General features: G+C 44.6%; 1 protein-coding gene across 1 annotated transcript in view; it reads left to right on the top strand.

Annotated features, from left to right (window-relative positions):
- Positions 1-12,633, top strand: part of SGCD (sarcoglycan delta) — a 359,332-nt gene extending 346,699 nt beyond the window's left edge. The window contains exons 7-8 of the mRNA XM_037044827.1: positions 6,284-6,407; positions 7,757-12,633. Coding sequence (XP_036900722.1) covers positions 6,284-6,407; positions 7,757-7,930 — 298 coding nt within the window. The 3' untranslated portion in view covers positions 7,931-12,633. The remainder of the gene's footprint in view (positions 1-6,283; positions 6,408-7,756) is intronic.
- Positions 12,634-18,605: the final 5,972 nt, after the last annotated feature.

Here is an 18,605-nt window from a genome sequence, read left to right as displayed (position 1 = left end):
ATATAGAAAAGTAATAAAACATGGCAAAGATCTCACAAGAAAGAGAAATCACAGGATAAACTAACTTATGAACACAGGTGCAGAAATCCCTTAAAAATTAACATAGTTTCAGAAACATGGAAAAGATCATACATAATGACTGCGGGTTAATGCCAAAAACACAGGAGTGGATTAGTATTGGTAAATTAATGTAGCTCACCCATAGAGAACTATATGAAGAAAAAATAGTTCTTGATAAAATTTATGTTAATGAATGATGGAATCTTTTAGCAAAATAAGAATAAAAGGTAACTCTCTTATACTAATAAAAGTATTTGAGGAAAGCACCTTAAACCAAAAAAATCATTCTTATGGTACATCGCTCAGTGTTTTCTCTTTAAAGTCAGGAAACAGCATGAGGTCCACTTTCTTACTTCTGGTCAGCACAGTATTGGACAGTCAGCCCTAAGCAATACCGTGTAGAAAGAAAAATAAACAAAAGGTATAAGAAATGAAAAGATATAAAATTGTCATAAATTAATTAATGCCTACACACAACACTGAAAATAACTTTTAAACCCATTATGAAAAATAAGATAATTTACCTAGATGTCAAGTAAAAGATCAACATACAAAATAATTGGACATCAATACAAAAGGAGAAAGAGGGGTAAGAGACATATTTTTTAAAGAAAAATACCATTTCCAATAGCCACAAAAGATATACTGAATCCATAGAGAGAAAATTGTTAAAGCTGTACCAAAATACATCAAAGGGAACACAACTAATTAGAGACAGATGGAATGAACATAAATCAAAATGCCAAAAGGGTGTTTTGCTAAAACTTAGGTTCATTCTGAAATGCATGTGGGAGAGACCAAGGCGAGCTAGAACAAGGTAGCGGGGAGGTGCCTTGTGAAATAGAAATTATTTTTAGATTGTAATAAATAAGCTAAAATAATTAACTGATGTCACAGGGATAGACAAATAGGGTAATGAAACAGACTAGGACTCCCCGAGAGAAACTCACAGGTGTATGGTTACATCATTTGAGACAGAGCTACATGTGAGCTTTTCACTACGTGTTGTCAGGATCATGCATCTGCATCTATTCTTACCCTGACTCTTCTGACCAGACACAAAAATTAATACCTGGTGAATTCAAGACTTACTTGAAAAAGAAAAAATAAAAAGTTTTAAAGTAGTGTAGAAGAACTCGATGACCTCATTGTAGGGAAGGATTTTTTAGACAGGACACATAATGCACAAACTCTAGAAGAAAAGACTGTACATTTGTGGACACTGTAATGTAAAACTTCATTCCTTCAAAGATGCTAAGCATAAAGTGAAAAGAGAAATCACAGACTAAAAAGATACTGTCAATCCAGAGAACTACTAAATAATTACTTTTCAGAATACAGTATTGCTGTAATTTACACGCACAGAATAACAACAAAAGCAATTAAAGCAGACAAAAGACATTTCACTGAAGAACCCCAAATGGCTTGCAAACAAATGAAGAGATGCTAAACTCCATTGCTAATCTGGAAATGCACATTTAAAAGACAACAGCGTCCCATTTCACACTCATCTCATATTTAAAAATATCAAAAGTGAGCAAGAAAGTAGAAGCAGCAGAACCCTTTATATTTCTAGTGGGGAAGTACTTAATAAAGCTGTAGATATGCATATCCTAGAAGCGAGAGACCCCACTCCTCACACATGTGTCCTAAAGGGAATTTACAAACATGCACCAGGATCTGTGCACAAGATGCAGTTTGCCGAAACAGAAACCTGGAACCGACCCGATTGTCCAGCAGAAGGACGGACAGATACCTCACAATGGAAGACAGCACCGGGGAAAACTATACGCATGGGAGCATCTCAGGAACAGAATGTTGACAGGGAAAAACGTGTATGTCACTAAAGAACACCTGAGTGGAACTATTCTGTGTGTAAAATCAAAAACACACAATACAGCAGACAATGTAGTGTTCAGGAGGCAAACGCAGTGTAGTCATCTTCTAAAGAAAGGCAAGGGAACAGTAACCTCAGGCCCACTGTGGCAGTCATCCCCGAGAGAAGGAAATGGGTGGGGTTGGGAAGAGGGGCTCAGCGCATTCCCAGAGGTGACAAACTTCTCTTTCTTAAGAAGGATGGTGCCTCTACAAAGCTCATTGCACTGTCGGTCTCTACACCATATTAATATTTTTAGAAATCTTGATTTTTGCATCAATTCTAAAAATGGAATGATTTAGAATAAAATTTGTAAAAGATATTTAACCGGAAGTTCTGGCAGCAGTGGGACAGATTAGGGCAGCAGCCACTCCTGCAGACAGCGCCTCCATCACTGGCCCTGCGTTACAGTCCGGAGACTGTGGTCCTCCTCACAGCTCTCTCAGGGCTTTAGTCGTGTCACCTGCCTAACCCTAGTGTGTGCCAGAGAGCAGGACAGCTGCTTTAGAGCAGGAGCTCTCCAAGGGTGGTCCCCAAACCAGCAGCAGCTTCAGCATCTCCTGGGAACCTGTCACAAGTGCCAGCGTTCAGGCACCGCCCTAGCCCCAGGGCATCAGAGCTGGGGCCCAAGCCCAGCAATCTGCTTCAGCAAGCCCTCCAGGGGATTCTGATGCATCTGAGAACTATGGTTCCTGAGGCCCAGCCCAGGGAACCTCCCTGGCTGCCCCTTATCCCATTCGGAGTCGCCTCAGCCCTCCCTCAGGAGAGCTGCACCTTCTCCTAAGGGAAGCAGTGCTCTTCCCAGAGCCAGCAGGAGGAAGCTGCCTTCCATTATTCCTTGCTCCATGCTAATGCCAAGTAAGGTACTGTGTTGTGTGCCTGGTAATTGGTCGGAAATTGATTGGCCGCTCCGGGAGTGCTTTGTCTGCTCTCTGCTGACCTCACGGGGCTCCAGCAAGACCTTTGTCACAAAGAAATGATTAGCATGTGAGTCACCTGTCAACGATGCCTGACAGCAAAGGAAGTTAAGATGGGCTGTGAATCGGAAAGCCAGTTACCTTTGGTCTCTGCTTCCTCAAAATAGTCATGTCTACCTTTTTGTAGCCTTTTACTGTAGGAGACAGTTTCGGAGTAGCTGCCTGGCTCAGCACCCTCGCACTCCCAGGGCTGAGAGGGGGCAAAGGTAGGGTTTGGTTGGCATCCGCTCTGGCCTTGGGGGGGGGGGTCTCCTGCTGACCTCCGAGCTCACAGGCATTGAACAAGAGTGAAGGGAATTCCAGGGCCCGTTTGAAATGCCAACACCACCTGATAAACTTCTCCAAGCTGCAGATTTTTTTCCTATCAAGTTCTTTCTCCCCACCGCAACTGTTTTATATTATGTATGAATGAGTCATTCGCTTTGAATACTGCCTACCAAATGTGAGCAAACCCACCATATTCTGAATTTGATATCATTGCCGCCAACTGTTTAAATAAGTTACGGGAAATGTGGCGCCTGGGGAAGCGTGTGTCCCTGAGCCACGTGTGTGGAGTTGCATACAGAGACTGATTTGGGACTACAAGGGCTAATGCCTTGAAGAAAGAGGTGCCGTTAATGACAAAGAACAGTTCAGTTCTTTTGGAAGTGGTATGGTAGTGTGGTCAGTGCACTGGCTTTGCTGTCCACTAAACTTGAACTTGAGTCTGGGCTCTGCCCTTTTACTAGACATTTAACTCTGAGTAAGTTGCTTACCATGGTTTCCTTGCTTGTACAGTTGGGATCCCAGGAACAGCGAAGTCATAGGATTTGTGACAGGATTAAATGATATAACACAGTTGGCACCGGATCCATTACCTAGTATGTTCTCAGTAAAACAGAGCTGATGTTTGTGGCAAGAAATAAAACTAACAAAATATATCAGACCAAGTTCTCAATGGCTAAGTCAACTCAGAAGGTCAGACCTTTTCTGAGGAAGTTGTGGAGGTTTTGGTAAGAAAAGTGACGTGCTCAAAACTCACTTTCGGAAGACATACTTGTGTGTGAAGTACAGTAGAGAAGAGGAAAAGTGAGAGAATGAACTTGTGAGGCTGTTAGAACAGCCCAGGTCAGAGATGAATCGGTCTACTGACTGTGGAGAAGTTGTGAGTTAACAGATCAGATGAGAAAGTGTGAAGGGGTCGAAAATGGCATGGGGCCTGTCGCCTGTACGAGGTGGGCGGCAGCCATACTATTGAGCAGAGTGTGGACACAGCTGGTGGTGAGCAGGCAATATTACCAGAAGGGAAAATTAGGCCAGAGGGGAAAACCTTAGTGAAAACAAGACATTAGAAAAGGTAGGATACACTGGGTTCAACCAGTCAGACCTTATACAACAGAAAACACCAAGGTGCAAAACCATCTTCTAATTTCAAAAGTGAGAGCAGTCAAGAGCACAGGAGGAGCTCGGGTGAGCGGGACTCAGTGGATGGGCAAGGCTGCCCTGCACAGCGGCACTCCCTGTTGCTCGGGCAACGAGACCCCTCCTGGTACTGATGTTGCACTGGGAAAAACCACGCGCAGATGAGGTGAACCCTAATTCCAAGCAGAGCCACACCTGAACCAGCACCACCTGCTGGAGTAGAAGGAAGGGCTTGAGGGATTTTTGCTGCACACAAAAGGGGGCGGCAGAAGGGAAAGAACGAGCTATAGAGAATATAAGCCCGCCTGTCTTCAAGTTCTAGACCTGTGGTTCCTCTCTCTGATTCCGGCTGAGGCACCGTAGGGCAAACACAGAAATCGGGGGAGGAGCCTGCTGCCCGGAAGCAAACCTCAGGAGCCCAGGCCTAGCAGTGTGGAGGAGCCCTCTCGCGGCACCCGTGGCAGGTGGTGTCAATCTCAGTGGTGACGTCCCACTGGTCAGCTTGCTCCCTCTGCCACCTGTGACGCCCAAGGGGGTTTGTCTGAGGCATAGGGCAGGTGGGAGGCAGGGAAGGGAGTCAGCAGCTGGCAGGCAGGGTGATGTTCCTTTTTAACACGTTCAGAGTGTCTGAAAGTGCCCTGGCCAGTGGCTCAGCTGCTTGGAACATCGTCCTGTCCACCAAAAGGTTGTGGGTTCAACTGGGGTGTGAACAGGAGACAACCAGTCAATATTTTTCTCTCACATCAATGTTTCTCTCTCTCTCTCTCTCTCTCTCTCTCTCTCAAATAAATAATATCCTCAGTGAGAATTTTTTTAAGTGTCTGAAAATTAGGAACACTGGAATTGGTCTGAATCAGAGCAGCCAGAGAGCCATGCTGAGGCCCTTGCTTCCTTAGCTGGGACACTCTCTCTCTGCGAAGAGAGGGGGACCTGCATTCATTCGTATTTGGTAACGACCTCAAACGGAGGACCGTTCAGTGGATGGGTAACATTTTCCCATGAAGTGAGTTAGGCAAAAATCTTTCTAAGGAGTATTAGCCCCTGTTTTTAATTTAACACACAGTAATTAACTAACATACTCTGAGGATATTAGCCTCTGTTTTGTGAGAATAATTAACATGATAATTAAGTCACACGCAATAAAATTCATGCACCCGTTTGGAGCTATAGCTATGTGAGTGCCCACAAACTCGGAGACATGCAACCCCCACTGCGGTCAAGGAGCAAAGCAGCTGTGCAACTGGGTCCCATCTCCTGGTGCTGTCGCTTTGCAGTGAGCTCAGCCCCCCTCTCCAAACCCCTCCAGCCACTGAGCTGCCCCAAATTTCCTTCTGACAAACCTATTTGAGCAAGGCCTGAAACTGCTTTGTGATTTGATGGTATTATAACAATATTAACAGCAGCGAACATCAGTTAATACGTATTATGCATTCCAACATGCCAGCCACTGTTTGAAGTACTTTACAGGTGAGGAAACGGAGGCTTTGAGAGCTTTTGGAAAAGAGGAAAAACAAGGCTTGCCCAAGGTCGGGTAAGGCAGCCCCATGGCTTGAGTCCATGTATGTCTCTCTCTGCCTCCATGGAAGACAGAAAGTAGGACAGAGTACAAGGAACACCTACCAGGTCTAGGAAACTCAATTTAGGCCTGGAGTTGCCTTAGTCTAAAAATAAAGTAAACTTACGTAGGAACTTGGTTAGTTTTGCCGATGAAGCAGTGACTGACTGAGGGTAAGATAAGAGGAAGTCAGGACCCTGGAACTCCCTCCGCACAACCTTTGTGATACTCACCGAAGGTAAAGCCCAGAGTTGTTCTCCCTCATCTACTTCACCAGGCTTGTTCATCAAAGCCGGAAACATTTGCTGATCAAACACTGAAGTGCTGCTTCAGTGCTCTGGACATCAAACTTCCTCTTAAATTTTACAAAGAGCCGAAATGGGATCTTTAATCTTAGCCTTGTATATGTTTCAGGTTGGAGTCCCCAACCCGCTCTCTGGTGATGGAGGCCCCAAAGGGAGTAGAAATAAATGCAGAAGCCGGCAACATGGAAGCCACCTGCAGAACAGAGCTGAGACTGGAGTCCAAAGATGGAGAGGTAGGGGAGAGGAGGGTGGGGCCCCAGAGAGACTCGGCTACAACGAGCCAGCCTTGCCCGAGACTGCGTTGTTCTCCCTTCACTGCTGCAGTTGGCCCTACCCCGCACCAACAGAAGGGGCCCACCAGAAGGTTCTGTTCTGAAACAGATATGTCAGGAAGGACCATGATAAGCCAAACCCAAAACATGTAAAAATTATGAGTCACTATTTGTAAGATGCTGAGAAAACAGCATGTATTGCAAGTACAGGATAATACATATGGCTGTAAAGATGATTGCTATTTCCAAATTCTGTCTCCTGTCACCTTAAAATAAGATTTAGGTAGCTAGCAAATTACGGTCTATCTCATACACACATCTGGCTAAAGAAGAACTTAATGTACTTGTAGTCATTTGTAAAGTTTATGTTGCATGTCTCTACTTTCACTGAGCATGGAGAGTCAGATCCTACAGCTACCCCAACTCAGAGAAGCCTCAAGTTCAACAGACTAGGCGACAGGAGGGTGACAGATGGCGAACATTCACTCTCTTACCCTGACACGACCCCACTTTGATGAGCAGAATGGCCGCTTGTGTTTTCACAGGCAACGTCAAGAAAACATGATTCAGCCGCAGACTTTTTAAATGCCTTCATTGTGTTCATAAGCAAAGTTTTCTCTTGAAGAATCTTAAGAAGAGAAAAAAAATGTGTTTTCCTTTTTTAAAGCAAAACTTGATTCTACTTTCCACAGCTACTGAGAGTTGATCAGCTTCGAGCTGCCTCTGTACGCCAAGCCCATCTTTTCATGGGTTCGACATCCACTGCAAAGAGCTGGTCAGACTGAGCATTTAGTTATCAAACTGTCTCTTCAAACAGCCACAAACTCCAAGCCACACACATTTAACACAGTGACTACGTCAGGTACAGTTAAAGCTATCAGGGTCCAGATTCTGCAGGAATCAGTCGTCTCGTAACAGTCACTTACATCCAGAAAGTGTAGTATATTCTTGAAGACTAGCCATGCACACCGACGTACTTAGGGCCTGAGAAAGCCCCCAATAAAGGAAATTGCTGAGCTGGCATTTCCAACCTTGTTTCACTCTGGGACTCTGCTCACCTTCCACGTGATATACTCTTGCAAAATGCCAATCTATACGACGTTGTCATTGCAGTGTTGTCTTGCTCCAATAGAAGCTTCGGTGAGGGTAGAGACTTTTGGTCTTGTTCATCTCCACATACCCAGGGCCCACAATACTCAATGCATAGCATGTGCTCATGCGATTTAAGTTGGATTGAACATTCATCCACTATGAACGTCAGGAAAATACCTGCCAGCCTCTAACTCTCCCTTCCTATTTACTCTCTCCAGATTAAGTTAGATGCTGCGAAAATCAAACTACCTAGACTGCCTCACGGATCCTACACGCCCACAGGAGCGAGGCAGAAGGTCTTCGAGATCTGCGTCTGCGCCAACGGGAGATTATTCCTGTCCCAGGCAGGGACGGGTTCCACTTGTCAGATAAACACAAGTGTCTGCCTTTGAGAGACTCTCCATAGAGACACTGTTGGCAGCGGAAGGCCTTTCTCTGGCTTTAGATGCTGGCTGCCGGCTATTTTTACTAGAACACAGAAAGCCTATCAAAGACCTTGTGCGTGCGTGTGCGTGCGTGCGTTTACGCGTGAGCGTGTCTGCGTGTGTGGGTGGATATAAATATATATAAATATATATAAATAAATATATATATCCTCTGTATAAAATGAGGTTTCAGTACAAAAGGAACCACGGGTGACCCTGGATATCTGGTCATTTCCATCCCCACCCCACCACCTACATGACAAAAATCAAAACACTAATTCAGGCTCAGCATCCCCCGGACCCTTCAAAAAAATCACTCAGTGTCTTGGACACTTACCAAATATTCATCTACGCCTTTGAGTAACAGCATGTCTTCTCCCTTAGTGTCATCACAGGGCAGTGATGGCGGGAATCTCCCAGTCAGGCTCCAGTGCTGCAACCTGGGAATTAAAAATGGACCATTTGGTTTCCTCTCGTAGCTTTAGTGAGGCCGGCCCCCTTCTCCCTCTGCACCCTAGGGACGGGGCAGTTCAGCCGCACGCGCTCGAACTGGCTGTGCTTCCTCGCAGTCAGATGTTCGGGGGCTTTTGTAGCTGGGCGAGTGAAGAGGGTGAATTTTAGCAAAGTGTGAACTGCTCACCCAGTTCCTGCTATCTGCCTTCCTTCCAACTCACCTGTTATCCCTCCGTCAAAACCGGAGTTATAAATCAGCACAAAGTAGGATACCGGCTGCTCCCCTGGCGGCCAGAAGCTACTCCGTGGGCTTCCAGGCAAAGAGTAAATGGGTAATATATCTCTGTTTAAAGGGGAGAAAGGCTCAAAATCTGTTCTGTCCTCACTTCTGATTTATTCAATAGACTCCAACTCAGAAAATAATTGGATCAATGAAAATTAACAAGAGGGGGACCCCTACCCCAAGAGGAGCTATTTGGAGACGAAAGTCTAAGAGTAGCATCGGGAACCTGATTACTTTTACATGTTCCTTGGGATTGGTAGGTAATTTAGAGACATGCGTTGTGTGTTTAAAGGCATGCGCAGACTGACTCGATCTTTTATATATTAGGGATATTCATATTCCTAAATCCACCATTGTTTTCTGCAAGAAAAAGAGATCTAAAGTACTACGTGTCTCCCCCAGACACGCTCACTGAAATGTAATGTAAACTGAGTCAAGCATCTTTATCAGACTGTGTCCCCTAGGCCCCGCAGCACCCACCCCACCCCACCCCCCATGTGTGGACGCAACTCTCTAATTCCCGCCATCAGCTACCACCCATCACTCCATCTTCATCGTCATGCTCCAGGGTCACCCTGGCCAGCTCTTGTGCTGGGACAGGGGATTACACCATCTCTGTTCAAAGAGGGGGAAATGTGCCTATGCCTTAAGTCAATGCACTCAGCAAGGAGAAGCACATCCTATTTATCATGTTGTTTCCTGTAGTTTGTTTTGGGCGACTGGAGGGGAACAGCTCAGTAAGGGCTGGGCGTCTCAACAGCAGGTTGACAAGCCAAGGGGCTGAGAGATGTGGAGTCCAAGGAGCGTGGACTGGAGATACGCCTGGCGAAGACAGTCCCGGATGCCACTCGGCCAGGGTGGGCCCCACGATCCGAAATGAAGTAGTATTTATAGCCCTGAATGGCTTTTGTTTCTTGTTTTTATTTTTTCCTTCAACAAGGTTCTAATTTGTTCTTACTTCACAAGCAGGGTAAGATTTGTCATAGGAGATTAAAAAAGAAGAGGTTGCATATCTAGGAGCTGCCACTCAAGCTCTGGGCTACGGTTTGTACACATGGGTATAAAAGCAAGCGGTGTGTGCGCAGTCCCTCGGAAGTACGGGGAGGAAGGGTGGCGCTGGTCAGACCATGGCCCTGCCGGCTTCCAGACCCCAGGCTCCCTCTAGTCCCCTCCTGCTCAGCATCCCATAGAGAAGAGTTGGGTTGTTCAAGAGCAAGATCATGAGATTGCTTAGTTTATAGCAGTAGGATCTAAACAAGAAAACTCCAAAAAGCTATCAGAGGTTGCTGTGGATCAATATTCCGTATATCCTGTAGGGTCCCGCGGCCAGAATCTGCATTTATCACACATAGGGTTCTACCGAGCCAGAAAAGGCCCTCCCTGGCAAATGCAAGCGTTTCCCTGACGTCATTCAGATAAACAGGAGTAACTGCAAGGTCCTTTGTGGCTGAATACCCTAATACAAAGTTTTTGCAAGCAGACACACCGCCCTTCTACACAACCAACACAATCCACAGGTGACAAGGACACAAAAGCTTTCTGAACCTTTTTCCTCTGATGTTGGCCTGATCATTACCTGGAAGCTGGAGATCAGCACCTTGGGAATTTTATACCAGTAAAAAGACTGGTGTGACCCCACTTAGAAAAGTTTATCCTAAAGGTATTCAGATCACAAACGAAACATAAATAATAGCAGCCAAGAATAGAAATTAAGCACTTATGGGGGACAGACATGATAAAAAACCCCAATTTTGATTTGTGCTAAGTGGACACAATATACTAGGTAATGAATGAGCAGGAAGTCTGGCACGGATTAAATTATGTATTTTGGTTTAGACTTTAGAATTTGATAAAGTGCATTCTAAGTTCTTCAATGTATATTTTTTTCTCCTTACTTCCTTCAACTAGAATATGTATCCATGGTCACAAGAGACAGTTTTACCTGAATTCTGGGGGGGGGAAATATATCTTTTACATTAAAATCTGAGAACCTTTAATTTTAAAAAATGAGATTCTAATTTTTATAATGTATTCCAGACAATCATACTTGTCAGTGCAGTGAGTGGCATACGAAACAAATCAAATGAAGTTTTAATATTCTTGAAGTTCTTGTAGGTTCCTATTCTTCAGAAGAGTTTTAAAAAATGAAAAGTTGATTTCCAGATAGGTTTAGCGCTGTGTCTATTTAGCGCCAAGTCATAAAGGCCCAGTCTTGGGAAACTGGGAGTGTGTGACCAAGGTTTTCCAACTCCCTGTGGTGGCATCTGTACAGATGGCAACCTAATGGGAGGTGTTTTAATTTTGTCAGCCAAGGAATAGACCTTACCAACTTGAATTGGTTTTCCTTTCTTTTACATTAGTCTTCCTCTAGCTCGTTTTCGTTGCCTGTCCAGCAACTGCAGACCAAAGATTGCTTGAGGTTTGATTCCGGAGCAGGGGTCAGCAAACTGTGGCCCCTCAACCAAATCTGGCTCATCAGCTGTTTTTGTCAATAAAGTTTTATTGTAACACAGCCACATCCATCGATTCCCATGTTGTCTGTGGCCAACTTCCTACTGTGACAGCAGGGTTGAGTAGTTGTGCCAGCGATCTCAAGGCCCACGACACATGAAACAGTTACTAATTGGCCTTTACAGAAAAAGTTTGCTGACCCCAGATGTAGAGGTCATTTATGGTATGTGTTGGACACGGAAGCAAAGGGAGCAGACTTCAGGACAGCCTGGAGTAAGCCTGCATGTCCACATGGGCTTGGGAACATAAACACTTGGCTGTAGACAAAAGGTTAGCCTTATATTGTGTAAAAAAAAAGGGGGGGGATCCATTTGTCTGAGAAATGCAGGTTCACAGGGAGGCTGGGATTAGAGGAAGATGGAAAAGGAAAGCTGCGATCCTCTAAGAGTTTCTTTCCTCGGACCCTTTATAAATAGGAGGCACCTCCCATCTGTAGCTCGTGTGGCAAGAAGTGAAGCGGGGTCCTGTGATTGAAACTTAGAATCTCCCCCTAAGGAGACTGTTTCTGCAATCACTACCAAGAGGCTTCGCCTCAGCTCCCCATATTCCCAACAGATGCCCCTTCCCTGGTTCCAGGGAATGGTTTTGACTTGGCATCACCACCTCAGTTACTCACCTCCGGCCTGCTTACTCCCCTCTGACCACCCCGGGCCCGTAGGACTGGTGAGGCCAATCAATAACTAGAAATATTGAAAGAGGCATCTTAGAATACATAGGAAGGAAAAAATGGAGTGCAATTCTTTCATGAAGCTGTTGCTGGGGAGTAATTCCAGTTTGATTTTTGTGTCCAAGGACCTGGGCCTTTGTGCTTTGGTGTAGCAGGAGCACAAAAGAGACCATTCTGAACTCCGCATCGGGGCCTGTGCGGTGAGGCAGCTCCCACCAGGGGCTTGTCCCTTCTGTTAACACCCCGGCTGCTAACTCAGGGTTTACGGTCCTATCCAATGTTGTTGGAATAGCATCGCGATGATGAGCCTCTGTAAACTGAGTACCGTGCCAGAGAGGAAAGTTTTTTTTTTCCCTCAGTGAAAACCACCACCGTTTACCAGACCTTAATCAATGGCACTTAAGGGCTCCCTGAGCATTTTATCTGGATTAAAGCAAAAGAGAATTCAGTTGGAAGCCCTGCCTGTCACAGGAGGAACTAGTCAAGAATGTCTTGCTTTTGTGTATTTTAGGTAAAAGGTAGCCTGATACTTGGACAAAAGAGATAAATATATTCACGTGAGCACCTGAACCTTATTCTCAAGGCCCTGTGAAAGGTGAAAATGTGATTTGAGTAAGTTGTAAACAAGACCCACTTTCTGGCCGTCCCCTGCACCAGGAAACCTGAGGCACAAAATGAATAACAAAGCAGTTCCTGCAATGACACATTTGCATGGTGCCCCAGTAGCAGGTTGGGGGGTGCCGGGGGGAGTTAAAAGAAACGACCTTAGAAAACAGGCCTTTTATCTCCAGTATAAAATGTCTCTCTCTCGGTCTTTCATCACTTTCTCTTCGGTGGAAGGTTCCCCCATTTCCAGCATATTTCCATTAAAATAGTCAAAGCTACTGCATTGGGATGTCAGATGCATTTCTTTCTTTGTGGTAATCGGACTTTAAAATTATACAGTTGCCTCTGAATTTCTCATTCACAAAGAGAAACCGCTGATAAGAGAGAAAGCAGTCTGAAGCCTGCTGCTTCAGCCAGCACAGCCCACCACCCGCACGAGCACTTTCAAAAGCAATGCGATTTCTATGGTTCTTAGAAGCTGTCTTCATAATGGAGTCCTTGAAATTTCTCGAGGCAGATCTGAATGGCAAAGGGAAAATAATCATTAGTGGGAGGTCCTCGTTTTGCGTATTGTCAGAGCACAAGTGTAAAAGAAAAAAGCCCATTTGGGGTGACCCCTGCTCACATACACTATTTTCTTTTGTTTTTACCTCGCTTCCCTTTATAGATACTGACAGGGTAGGAAATTAGCATCTTCCTTTGAGAAAAGAAAGCGACTCCAGAATACTGTGAGCCCTTGCTGCCACAGGAAGCCTGATGTCTTAATGTATTAGTGATGTTATCAAATCCATCCAAAAAGTCTCAAACACACTGGCGACAATGCTAATCCAACTCCAACCCAGAAGGTAGTGATACCAGTCCCACTTGCATGGGGTTTGCAGGTGGAATAGAACAAAGGTTGTGTAGGCAAGGACTATGTACGGAGTCCAAATGCACCCCTTATGATAGGAAGCCAGAGAGGTGTCCCCAAAATGCCTCCTCATCAGCCACATAGCCAGCCAGCCAGCCTCACTGGAGAGGGAGGGGATTGCGTGTCTGCTCAGAGCACCAGCTGAAGTCGGGTAGACGAGACAAACATGAGGATGCCCGCTTTGGGAGAAGAGGAAAGGAACCATCTGTCTTCCCTAAACTCGATTCTGCATTCCTACTCCTCAACTTGTCTCATTGTCCCTCTTCTTCCAATGTCCTCGCAGCCTAGTTCTGCATTTAGGTCATTTTGGTAAAACGAGCAAGGACCGATTTCACAGCGTGAGGAATTCCGAGGGGATCACTGAGGTTACATAAGAGCAGAATCGCAAAGCACTGTCTTGGGGCAGGAAGATGGTATTTGTTGGCAAGGAAGCTGTTGGTGTTTCTTTGGTCCCCATTTTGTCGGATCCACAGGGTTCTGGCATTTTGAGGGTCGTCCATTCTTGAGAATCAGAGCAAAGTTCTGCACCTCCTCCCCAAGGAAAATCATGCTCTGGGAGTTCTGCAGAAAGTCAAATAGGTCTTCTTGGACCCAAGGCCAAATCTAAGATATGACAAGAGTTGGATTCTACCCTCCAATTACAATACTAATTTTTATTAATGTTCATTGAGCACTTACCGAGTGTTTTACATGCATTCACTATTTCATTCTCAAAACAATCCTTTGAGGTAGGGTCTACTATCGTTCCGATATACAGAGATGGAAACTGAGGCTTAGGGGGGCTAAGTAATTTGCCCAAAGCCACTAACTAGAAAATGGCAGAACTGGAAATGTGAACCTGACTCCAGACCACTATGCCATGAAGTCACCAACATGTCCAGCTATTTTTCAGACCATTGAAAAATGTCTCCTACCCGTTTTTAGACCAGGCCATTTTGGGGTAGATGAAGCTATACATCTTATGTCTCCCACCTTTCTGTAATTTCTCACCCATGACAGCATCTGGTACAGAGGCCTAGATGTGTGAGGTGAAAATATAGAAGATCAGTCTGAATGGAATAGGGAACCAAAAAAAAAAATTAGTTTGCTCTGTATGTGGTCCTTGTTAAGTCAAGCTTCTTATCCTTAGGAACTGGGAGACCCCTGGTTGTCAGCTTTACATCTAACAGAAAATTTTAATGCTTCATGATTTATGGGTGTGGCTAACCAAGTCAGCATTTCCTCACGCGTACATCATCTTCCCCAGTTCCTCAGCTCAAAAGACCAGTGTCTTATTTTAGGCGAGGCCTTTGACACCACTTCGTTATCATGCTTCTCTACTTTTACTTGTAGCAAAACTCAAAAAAGAGAATCAAATAGAAGGGAGCTCAGTCTCTACTATTGTGCCTGTGTCTCTGCAAGAACATAGGACTAGCAAGGAGCAGCAGCCATTCAGTACCCAACCCGGCTACCTTGGCTCTGCCAATGGCTTTCACCCCATACCTCGTCAGTCCTCGCGAACAGGCCGTGCCCCTCCCCACCTGCAGGAACTTCTCACCAAAGCACTCAGGCTGTCACTTCTCATTGATCTGGGTTGGAAAAGGGACCATTTGTCAATCCTTGTTTACACGGTGGCACCTTTTGACCCTGAACCTGTGCACTGTACATGGGATGCCATGAATTCAGCAATGCACTTGAGGGCATTCCAACTACTAAAGGAGATGAGTATATCTGAAGTTCTTTATGACTTGATGGCTTTGGGCCACTTTCAACTTCTAAGCAAAAAGATTGGGGTTTGATGTGTAAGAATTAAAAGACCCGAAAGCATTAGGAAGCATTAACCCAGCCAGCGACCATCCAAATAGGTTATCAACCAGCTTGCCCGTGGTGAGGTCCAGCTGTGGACCTGCCCTCACCCAGAGCTGATAGACCAAACGGGAAAGAGATTGGGGCTCATCCTGCTTCTCTGTGCTTTTTCAACAGCACATGTCTGGCCTACTGGGCGGTGTGAACAGAGCTTGTAACTGCTTCTGACAGACCTAGTCCCAGTGCCAGCCAGGGGCCTGTAGAACCCACTTGGCTCAATCGCCTCATAAAACCTCAGTAAAGGGACGAGCACAAAAACATCAGAGACCCTGTTTTAGGGTAAGTCATTCAGGGGTTTCCTTTTAATGGTGTGCACATCCCCATGGCCTATCGGGAATGGGTACCTCTAAGGGGTCTCCGGGAACTACCACCCCCAAAGCCAGAGATCAGGTTCCTTGGTAGAGATGGCACCTGGCAAAGCAGAGGAAACAATCCACAAACCTAAAAGAACCTCATTTGTGTCCAGTGTTTGGCTGAGGGGGTAACAGAGTTTGCCTTGTTAACTCCCTCCCCGGTCAACAGTCCCTTTCTCTAAGGCCACAAAGAAGCAGACTCGGGCCTCTCGAGGTGGTCAGACTGCAGAAGGAAAGGTAGAGGCCGCGCACCATGGTTCGGGTCAGGTGCACTCCTGGAGAAGGCAGATTCTGGTGCTTTCGCCAGAGAAGATGAGGTCCGAGAAGGCCAAGTTGCTTGGAGATTTTGAAAGAGGCACCCCATTCCCATGATGCAATTAAGTTCAGCCTTCAGGTTATTTTTGGTTTGTTTTTTCCTCTGGATTTGGGTGTGGTGTAAGAAAGAGCTTAGTTTTGTTTTTATTTTGAATAACATCAATCCTTGCACACTCTATGCAAAAATTTTGTAAGCATTGCAATAATGCTATGAATTACAAGGAACTATTTTAACTTTATTACACTTTCTGTATAAAAGAATTTGTATTTAATATTATTTCAATGGCAGTCTTGTAAAATATATTAATAAAAAGAATGATTGGTAAGAAGGAAAGCACCCTTGTCCACTTCTTCAGGGAATCCCCCTTTGAGAGTGGAGAAACCAGTCCCTCCTGCTTGAATTGACCTCAGAATTTATGTTCAGAGTTGCTTCCCCTCTGCACCTCTTTGATCTGTGGCCTGACACAGTGGTTAAGCCATTCTGACTCCCAGGAAGAGACTCACACAGGCCACCTCACAGACGTGTCACATAATCTAGACTTGGGAGTCCCCAGGACTGGAACAACAGGTCAAGGGCACAGCCACGCTCTCCTGCTCTCCTAGTGACCAAATAGGCTCTCTTTGCCACAGTTCACCACACCCTCCTAAATCAGGGGGGAAGCCAGTGTAGTCCCTAGTGTGTGAAACCATTTTTATCAGCCTACCTTAGCATTCTTGGTCAACCAATGGACAAGCTACTTTCGAGCTGGGTGTCCATCCCTGGTTCAGTCCATTTTCATCCACTTCCAAAGAATACCCTAACGCTGCTCTCTGAGATGGGGCCAAGGGTGAAATCACTTACGACGGACATCGTCATGCAGAACCACTCTGATCCACCCACCACAACCAGCCCTCCACTTTGAGCATCTCCCCTCTCCCGGCCTTCAGCTACGCTGAGGGTTTGCACATACTCTTCCACCCGCCCAGAATGCCCGTTTGCCCAGCTCCACCTCACCCCAAGGCATCATCTTATCTCTGTGGCCTTCATCACTCTTCCTTGATTCCCCTGTTCATTTTTTCTAATTTCTCTCATAATTCTACATTGCGCTATGACTTACCGATTTGCCTACCAATCTAGAACCCTACAACCCTTATATTCGTTCTGAAAAGAGTAATGAATGCCCTACCTAAATTGGTCCTCATCATATGCTGTAAGGAAGTCAGGCTTTTCCTCATCTAGAAATTCTGAGGCAAATTTTACGTATTTGAGGCGTGAGAGGACTAGTGCCCGTTGCCAACCGCATTGCACTGCAGGCTACATCTCGTCACATTGGCCTCCTGACGACAAACGACTCTGGAGCAATATTACGTAATCCTTGAGGTCAAAGGCTATAATAATAATTTGATTCCCAACCAGGGTGTAATTTATCTCCAAAGATGGGGTGATTTGACTACCTGGTCTCTTTAGGAGTGGGAGGTTTACAAAAGAAATCTGAATCAAATTTAAGAGAGGTGATTAATTGATGGAAAATGTTGAAAGGTAGCTAAAATAATAAGTACTAAGGAGAGGAGAGGGCTGTTACTGATGAGTCATACTAACTGACGTAATTGTGGATACAAATTTAGAGAACAGATGAATTAGGAGGCAGCTAAAAATAGCTCTATGCCTTTTCTTCAATAGAAGGGAAAAGTTTAAGTGGAAAATATGTATGAATCAGCAACTTTTCTATTTCTTCTGGTCTTGAACCTTTCAAAAACAGATGTAAGATTCTGTAGTCCATTTAATAATCCAGCCTCACTTTATCTGAAGAAAAGAACCTAGGATAGGAAGGTGAGGAATGGGAATCAGAGAGCAGAGAAATAAATGCATTTCAGAAAAACTTGTGAGCAACGTGGATGAATTAGCTTCTCCAGTAAAGGCCAATGTCAGATTAATACTATTTTGTGAATGCCAAATTTCAGGTGCCCTCGAGAACCCCAAACCCCTTCCCCAAGGATCAGTGTCAGGCCCTCAGGGAAGGCCCTTGTGACAATGGACAGAGAGCAGAGCAGCTTCTGAGTCTCCCTGCCACAAATAATTAACAGGACAGAATCCTTGTGGGCTGTTTCAAGGTAACTCCTATTAAAATTTAGAATGGGTTTATATAATGTGAGAACCAAATCTTCTACATTATAGCACATTTTAATAGGAAGTAAGCATTTAGAAAAGGCAATATTTAGGATATTAGATGTTATATCGAAGGTAAAGACTATTACACTAAAACATCTATGTTAATTAAGAGACTGAGAGTTTCATTTAAACACATGTTGGGCAAAAGTTAACCTATGAAATTTAAGCAAAGGGAAAATCAATATTTTAAACTAGACTTTATGGTAAAAATTATTAGGAATGATTCAAATTAAACATATAATGATAAAATCCTCATCTTATTGATTGTACAAGATTAAACTATTATACTGAGCATTCAAGTAATAAACACCAAAAACCCAAAACTTGAAAAGAAATTTTCAGAGATAAATATGAGAGACCAACTCACTTGTACAGACAAAAATTAATAAAGATCTTCTTGTTTTCCTTCAAATCAATTTGCTCATATTACAAAATGCCAATAAAAGTCTCAAAAGGAATTTCAAGGGAAATAAACAAGATAATTCTATAATTTACCAGGCAAAATACAACAGAAAAAAAGAAAGTAAGGTATATTCTCTGCCAAAATACA

Source organism: Sturnira hondurensis, unplaced genomic scaffold (genome assembly GCF_014824575.4).
Source record: "Sturnira hondurensis isolate 20B ecotype Veracruz unplaced genomic scaffold, ASM1482457v3 Scaffold0004152, whole genome shotgun sequence".
NCBI classification, from domain to species: Eukaryota; Metazoa; Chordata; class Mammalia; order Chiroptera; family Phyllostomidae; genus Sturnira; species Sturnira hondurensis.
This window is presented reverse-complemented; position numbering and strand designations above follow the sequence as displayed.